General features: G+C 41.0%; 1 protein-coding gene across 1 annotated transcript; it reads right to left on the reverse strand.

Moving 5' to 3' along the window:
* Nucleotides 1-381: 381 nt before the first annotated feature.
* ankfn1b (ankyrin repeat and fibronectin type III domain containing 1b) lies at nucleotides 382-7,664 on the reverse strand. Its single transcript, XM_088016556.1, has 7 exons — nucleotides 7,182-7,664; nucleotides 5,721-5,887; nucleotides 5,100-5,250; nucleotides 4,554-4,722; nucleotides 3,275-3,441; nucleotides 2,104-2,311; nucleotides 382-1,099 (listed from the first exon to the last, which is right to left on the reverse strand). The coding sequence occupies exons 1-7, from the start codon at nucleotides 7,392-7,394 to the stop codon at nucleotides 384-386; spliced, it is 1,791 nt and encodes a 596-aa protein (XP_087872682.1). The 5' UTR covers nucleotides 7,395-7,664; the 3' UTR covers nucleotides 382-383.
* Between the last annotated feature and the right edge of the window lie 209 nt (nucleotides 7,665-7,873).

The raw sequence follows: 7,873 nt of genomic DNA on the forward strand, positions 1-7,873 counted from the left end.
ACGAGAATCAGGTCATGCAGCAAAAAGATCATAAGAATATAGTTGTAATACTACGAGATAAAAGCTGCAATATGAGAAAAAAGTCATAATAATTAAAGAATAAAGTTGTAGTATTATAAAAATTATAAAAAAGTTATGAAAAAAAAAAGTTGTAATAATATGAGAATGAACCGCAGGAGCTGAACATGTTACAAATATGGCAACTTTGGTCTAATGATAATATAGATTTTATTCATAATGTCCTTTATATCTTTAGATCTCAAAGGGCAAGAAATAAAATCAAAACAAGCAACAAAAACGTAAAGAAATAAAAGAGATCAAAACCGACATCTAAGAAAATGAACCAACAATTTTGCTAAAAATAAACAGTGGGTGGATTGTTGTCACGGAGGGCATCCGTAGGCTGGCGGTACCTTGACGCTGGTCTCGTTGGGCAGCCCGGTTCGGTACTGAGGGTAGACTCTGAGCGTGGCGTGGCAGCCCTTCCTGAACACGGCCGGCGACGGCGAGTTGAGTCTCTGCGTGCCGCTGTCCTCCGATAACGTCCGAGCCGGCGGACGCTGAGGCGCGCAGCGCTCGGCGGAGCAGCAGCGGTCCACCGACGACGGCCGGTGCCAGCGGCTCTGCGGCGAGGCGCAGGGGGAGGAGCAGTGGGGCTGCGGCTGCTGCTGGGCCGACGTGCTGGACGGGAACTCCAGGCTGCTGGTCCTCACGCAGAACGCCTGCCGCTTCTCTGTGATGTGCAGCAGTTCGATTTGCCTGCTGGGGAGGATGAAGTCGCTATCGAACAGCTCCGGCGGGCCCCTCCGCTTCTCCCGCCCGCCGCCGCCGCCGTCCCGCCCCAGCTGAGGCTCCGAGGCCTGGAGGACGTCCGGCGTGGAGTTCCTCAGGGGGCCGCGCCCGCCGCCGGGGCAGCTCAGCCCCCCCGAGCCGTCGCTGCGCAGGAAGCCGCGCGGCTCCAGGGGCGCCGAGGAGGACAGGGGGGACGGGGGCAGCAGGTCCAGCTCACGCGGGCTCTGCGCCCGGCTGGAGTCGTAGTCGCTGTCGGTGGTGAGGAAGACTTCAGAGGAACCCTCTTCATCTGACAGACCGGGATAATCTGAGGGAGGCAATAAAACAGTAAACCTACAGAGCCTCGGAAAATGATTCAATTCATGATACATTAAAATGAGATCAATATTTTCATCAGAATTTATCGATTTTCTCTTTCTACCAAAAACTGGATGATAAAAATGCTCAGTCTGGTGAATTGGTCTCAACTACCTTCATTTTTGTTTATTTTGAATTTAAAGTGTATTAATCTCTGAGAATATGGTCTCGCATTATCATATTTTTACCGTTACATTACTTGAAAATGGTCTTAAAATAACGATATTATTGTTTATCACAATAACTTCCAGGACAATTTATCATCCAGAAACATTTGTTATCGTGACAGAAATAATAACATTTTGTCAGATCACAACTACTGATGCTCCGATCCACTATTTTCACTCCCGATACCGATATCTGATGTATCGGTTGATACTGATCCGATAGGTAATAACGGCTGAACAGACTTAAAGCGATTCTTTTTCTTAAACAGATGTACTGAATTACATATTAATTTGAAAACTCACATTCAACAGCACATTTAAAAATACCAACAGCTGCATAAATTTGGTCAAATACGCAAAAACAGCTTTCAGTGAAACTAGGAGCAGAACAGCCGACGTAAAATAATTTCAGGAAGTGCAGTGAGAATGTCTAAATATAAAGCAAAATGAATAATAAGAGCAAAAAGCATAGAACTAGACTGAATAGATTTGCCCTTATGGATCAGGCCGATACCAATTGGATCGGTGCAACTTCACTGGGATTTAGTGATAAATAAAGATTAAGTAGTGGATTTTTTAAAATAAATACAATACTGAAAAGTGTGGCATGCATTTATCTTTACTTTACAGACTTCTGCGATACGTTTGCTGCGGCTTTATTCTCATAATGAAAAATGGCTCTAATGCTTTAAAACTCTATGACAAAATGTCGTAAAAACACATTTCTGGACAGGACGAATGTTTCTGCGAGGCGCTGCAGTGCAGACCGTCTGCAGGTGCTGCTGACCTGAGTGTTTGCGGCAGGGTTCTGGTGAGGGCATGGGGGACGGCATGAAGTCCGGCTGGGACGAGGTGGAGGCCGGTTTGTCCGGCAGAACCTCCTTGGAGAAGTCTATGATCCAGCTGATGGAGATTCCTCCTGTGGGCTGCTTGTAGCGGGCGTACTGCAGGGCGTCCATGATCCAGCGGGCGTCCCGCCACATCTCCTCCATCTGCTGCAGAAACCAATTCAGCTCATCATGAATATCAAAGCATATTAGGGTCTCTGTAGATCAACAAGGGGGGAAAGGAATGCAGAAAACTCAAGTTTTAAGAATTTTATCGAAAAATTTTGAATTTTCTGAGCGTGAAGTTACAATTTTCCCAGAAAAAAGTCAGAAATTTTGAGATTAATCAGAAATGTATTGAAAATTGTCTTGGTAAGCCTCAATTAGTGTTAAAAACTGTAACTGTAAATTAAAAAAAGTAAAATTCCCCCCAAAACTAAAAGTTTCAGAATAATCTAAGAAAATTCCTAGAAAAACAGGAAAGTTTGAGTTTGAAAAGTTAAAAATTCTCTGGAAAGAAACTCAGACGTTTTGAGATTAATCTGGAATTTGTTGAAAATTGTTGCAATAAATGTCGATTAACAAAATAATTACTGAAATATTTTTTTTTACTATTTTCTCCATCAAAAAAAATCTGAGCTTGAAAAGTAAATTTTTTTATCAATATTCTACAAATAGTTTTGCATTTTTTAAACTGTTTTCTCACTTTTTGTGCTTTTTTCCCACGAGAGAATAAAAAATATCAGTAAATTCAGAAATATGACTAAACAAAATGTAACATTACAACAGAAATTTAGTAATTTCTTAGAAAAACAAGGACATTTCTGAGTTTGAAAAGTTTGTCAGAAGTTTGAGATTAAGAAATGTTCTAGAAAAAAATGGGAAATTCCTGAGTTGCCAAAGTCTAAAATTGTCACAATAAATTTCAATTAATGTTATAAAAACTGATTAAAATATAGTTGTTGTTTTTTTTTACATTGTTTTCTCGTTTTTTTTCCACCAGAGCATCAAAAAATATCAGTAAATTCAAGAATCAGATTAAATAAAGCCAGTCAGCTCCACGGCGTCTTCATGTCTCTGAAGCTTTCGGCTGCATCAGTCCATCTGTGCGGATGGTGGTGCAGCTGATACCTGCATCTGCTCCTGGACCTGCTGGTGCTTCTTCTTGGCGGCCAGCAGCTCGGCCTCGGAGAACGCTTCCCGCAGAGCCTGCTGCGACATGAGCGACTCCAGCTCCAGCAGCGCCGACACTCTGCAGTACTGGCCGATGAAACCGGGGCAGTACGCGTTAAAGTGGACTGCAGGGAGGCAGAAACACAGGACAGCGTGTTTGGAAAAGCAAAAAAAGGAAGAGGAATTTACACTCAAAGATTTTGAGATTAATCTAAGAAATTTTTGAGAAAAAAACCTGGAAATTTCTGAGTTTAAAAAGTCGAAAACGTGCTAAAAAAACTCAGAACTGTTTATATTAGACATGTTCGACTAAAAACCTTGAAGTTTGAGTTTCAAAAGTAAAACTTTTGGATTCAGAAAATTCCAAGTTTTTTCTAGAAAATTTCTAAACTTTGAAAAAAAAAATTTGCTAGAAAAAACTAAGAAATGTTTAGATTAATCTCAGGAATATTCTAGTAAAATTTCTGAGTTTTAAAAGTTCATATTTTTGACTCAGAAATGTTCACGGTTTTTCTAGAAAGTTTTAAGTTTGAAAAGTCAAAAATTGATAGAAACTTTCATGTAAAAACATGAAAAATTCTGAGTTGTAACAGAAAAAACAGAAATCTGTTTTTCTGGAAACCTTCTGAGCTTTGAAAGTCAAACATTTCCCAGTAAGAACTCAGAAATCTTCAGATTAAACTCAGAAGTTTTATAGAAAAAACTGATAAAATTAAAAAATAAAAGAAAAATAACTCAGAAATGTTCATGTTTTTCCAAAAAAGTTTCAGTTTGAAAAGTTTAACATTTTCTAGAAAAAACTCAAATATTTACAGTAATCCCAGAAATTTACTAGAAAACCAGAACATTTTTAACTTGAAAAGTCAAAAATCTGCAAAAAGAAAACTCAAGTTTTGAGATCAATCTCAAATTTTTGTATTTGGAAATGTCCATATTTTTCTAGAAAATTTTAGTTTTTTCTAGCAAATTTTTAACTCAGAATTTTCCAGGTTTTTCTAGAACATTTGTGAAGTTTGTCTCAAAATTACAGAGTTTTTTTCTAGCCATTTGTTTTACTTTCAGAGCCTGAAAATGTTTGTAATTTTTCTAGAATTTTTTTTGGCAGAAATATTTTCCTCTCCGTTTTCCTGTTTGTTGGCTCCAATCCTCTGTGGTAGAAACGCGGCTCTGTTCCAGGCGTTGGTTTCTCCTGATAAGGTCTGTGATAAAGACTGAAGCCGACTCCTGATCCACTGACCGAGTTCGAAGATCTGCAGCGGCAGCGTGAGGAGTCCGGAGCGAGGGGAGTACGGCTGGTTCTGACCCGGAGCCGTGCACACTTCATCTGACGGCGGCAGCAGCAGCAGGAAGGACACCTTTTCTCCAAACTCCAGCACTTCCTGGCTGTAGATCCGGAAATCCTGAGCCTGGAAAAACACAGAGGATTCAGCAAAAACGCTGGAGGATTTTTACATCATTGTTCTCCCTTAAAAAAAAAAAAAAAAATCTGTGGACGCATTTCTGAACTCAACTATTTACAGGGAGTTCTTTATATTTTACAGCGTAGGCTGCACTTATCGATACGCAGAACGTTTTTAAAGTTTTAAAAACTGCAGAGCAACTGATTCAAACAAAAACTGCATGAAACTTTGGCTGCTGGGAAGAAAATAGCTACGTTAAAGGTGGTGGAGAGGTTTTGCTCAGGACTTTAAGATGCTGCAGCGGTGAAAGTGCAGCAACAAAGCTGAGTGATTTTATGAGACCGGTTCTGGTTCTGCTGCCTGACCGTGGCCTCCGGACTCACCTGGTTTCCAGGGATGTTGATGTGCGCCATCAGGTCCTTGACGGCGCCGCGCAGGTCGTGTAAGAAGCGATGCGGCGCGCTCTGAACGTCCTGGTCCATTTCCAGAGCTTCATCCAGAGAGCTGAGAGCCTGCAGCCACTGCCACTCCTCTCTGAGGAACAGCAACCTGAGTTAGTACAGCTGCTGTCCAGGTTACACTAATCAATGTTTCAGGGACCAAGAAGGTTTGACAGGAACAGTTAGGAGTGCATGCTTAGGACCGAATGAGAAAACAATCAGATTTCTGGGAAAAAGTCAGAATTAAAAAAAACAAAAAAACCCAATAAAAAACAATTCTGAGAAAAGTCAAAATTCGAAGAAAAAAGTTCAAATTTTGAGAAAAAAAATCTGAAATTAATGTCAGATTTCTGAAAAATATCAGAACTGAAATTCTGAGAAAAGTTCAAATTTAAAAAAAAAATCTGAGATTAAAGTAAGGATATTTTTTTTCAATCATTCTAATCTGTAAATTTTAGTAAATTCAAATAAGCAGATTTTCAAGTGTAAAAATGTTCCCACAGCGATTAAAGGAAGCCGTGTGCAGCGTTAGTTTTTACAGTGTCGGCTCGGAGCTCCTCCCACCTGGACACGTTGCTGTTGTCCCGTATCTTGGTGTGACAGAGAACGTTGGGCAGTTTCTGCGGCACCAGCACCCGGATCTGCTCCACCGACGTGCAGAGCTTCAGGTAGCCCAGGTACAAACCCGGAGACAGGAGCTTCCTGCTGCGCCTGTGATAGGCCAGCTTCTCCTGGGAAAGCAGAGAGCATGCTGGGAAACATTCCTCCACCAGAAAACACTAGTTTCCATGCACCTCAGCCTTAAATCAGGGCTGAAATAACCCTTTTTTTCATTGTGCAATTTGTTCATAACGCGCCACAAGACAAATACTTTAGTGAGCTGTGGTTTCGCCAGAAGAATCTGCACCATTGTTTCAGAACCACAAGAACAGAACCAGCGCTCACTGGAGACGAAAACAGTATTGCAACAATGCTATCGGGTTTACCCAGCTACGGGTGGAAATCAGCTTGTGGTTCCCTTCAACGCTGCGACTTCAGCGAACAAAACATCAGTTATATAACATTCAGTAACAACAGTTAGGTAATAATTACAAAATCCAAAATTTATGACTTCTTCTGCCTAAAAACCAGTAAAATACCGAGCGCTCGCCGTGGATCCTTTCATTTTAGTCTGGTCAACTGGTGTTTGTTTAAATGGGTGACAGTGATTGGAGGGACTTGTAATTGGACGCACGTTTCAGTTTACAGATCTATTACTGCGGCCTCGTGTTTTCTACGTTTCTCTGAATGAGACGTTTCAAATTATGACAGAAATTTCTGAAACAATCAATCATAATCGATTATTGAAATTAGCAATTTTTTAATTGTTAACTAGAGTAAACAGACTAAAAAAAATCCACTTGGTGAAAAGAAAAAACATGTAGAGCAGAAACAGCAAAAAACTGTAAATAAGTTTTAGCTGAAAGTTCTGAAGTGTTAAAGCTCCAAACGCTTTACGTAATTATATTTAACCAATAAAATGTTTATTTTCTTAATTAAAAAAGGTACTGAGTTATTTATGTATTTGCGTATTTTAATGTATATCTAATATTGTATATAAAATGATATTTCATCTGATTAATTGCCAGAATAATTGATAGATTAATCGATTACTAAAGTAATCATTAGTTGCAGCCCTAAACTGTGGAAACAAAATTTGACCAAATATTTTTGCAGAAATCTCAGTACACTTGAAATAAGACAAAACAAACTAAGTGGTTAAATGAAAAACATGTAGAATGGACCGATTTTTAAAATCTGATTAACTGATTAATCGTCAGAATAATCATTAGTTGCAGCCCTAGAAATTTCGGAGAGAACATTTTGTAACCTTTAATTTTGCCAAATTTCTGGTCAGGATAAAAAAAAAAGAGGCTTTCTCCTAAAAACGCTCCATCCCATTCCTCACTGCTCAGGAAACTGAGAAACGAGCGTCATCCAGCGGCTGACTGACTTCCGATCGGCCGTTCCTGCTGTGTGACTCACGTGGAGCGTGATGAGGAGCGTGTCCAAAGCGGTGGGCTCCTCGGGGGAGGAGATGGACTTGCGCTGCAGCTGGAGCTTACAAAGCTGCGTCCAGCGCACCCCGTCCAGGTTGGGGCAGGCGTTCATGTCCTTCAGCAGGACCAGCAGCGCGTTGCCATGTTTGTCTTTGATGGGCTCAAAATACACCTGGCCAAGGTCCTGCGTTCCCAGCATTCCCTGAAAAAGCGCCAAAGAGTTAGCAGAAAGAGGGAGATGTCGGGTGATGGTTCTGAATATCTGCCTGCAGAACCGTCATGCTACCTGCAGCTGGGAGACGGCCTGCAGCATCTTCAGACGGGTCTGCAGGGTGCATGAACAGGAGGACTGAGAGGGACTGAGACACTGCTGGAGCCAGGATATCTCCTCCCATAAGTACGACACCTGCAGCAGAGTTAGGAGTTAAAGTTCAACAAGAACTACACACAATTTCCAGACTTTGGCTGTTTTATCCGACTAATGCATCATCTTTCTTTTGGTCATCTGATGCAGTGTTTCCCAACACACTGTCCTGCATGTCTTAGATGTTTCCCTGATTCAGATGATGCTTTGGAAACACCGGCTAGTAGCATGTCAAGTAGCACTGGGCCTTGGTATTTCGAATATTAGATCTACTCTACGAAAAATTCTGAAAGGAGGAATTTTCTGAAACTAAT

Source organism: Poecilia mexicana, unplaced genomic scaffold (assembly GCF_051168715.1).
Source record: "Poecilia mexicana isolate PSO_F unplaced genomic scaffold, ASM5116871v1 scaffold_19, whole genome shotgun sequence".
NCBI lineage: Eukaryota > Metazoa > Chordata > Actinopteri > Cyprinodontiformes > Poeciliidae > Poecilia > Poecilia mexicana.

What these genes read in the sequence shown, in the direction of transcription:
- ankfn1b (XM_088016556.1), bottom strand. Translation starts at nt 7,394, where the DNA reads ATGCTGGGAACGCAGGACCTTGGCCAGGTGTATTTTGAGCCCATCAAA. An exon ending in AGGTCCAGGAGCAGATGCAG is followed by an intron (nt 2,312 to 3,274) that starts GTATCAGCTGCA and finishes TGGTTTCTGCAG; the next exon opens with CAGATGGAGGAGATGTGGCG. An exon ending in ACCCTGCCGCAAACACTCAG is followed by an intron (nt 1,100 to 2,103) that starts GTCAGCAGCACC and finishes TGCCTCCCTCAG; the next exon opens with ATTATCCCGGTCTGTCAGAT.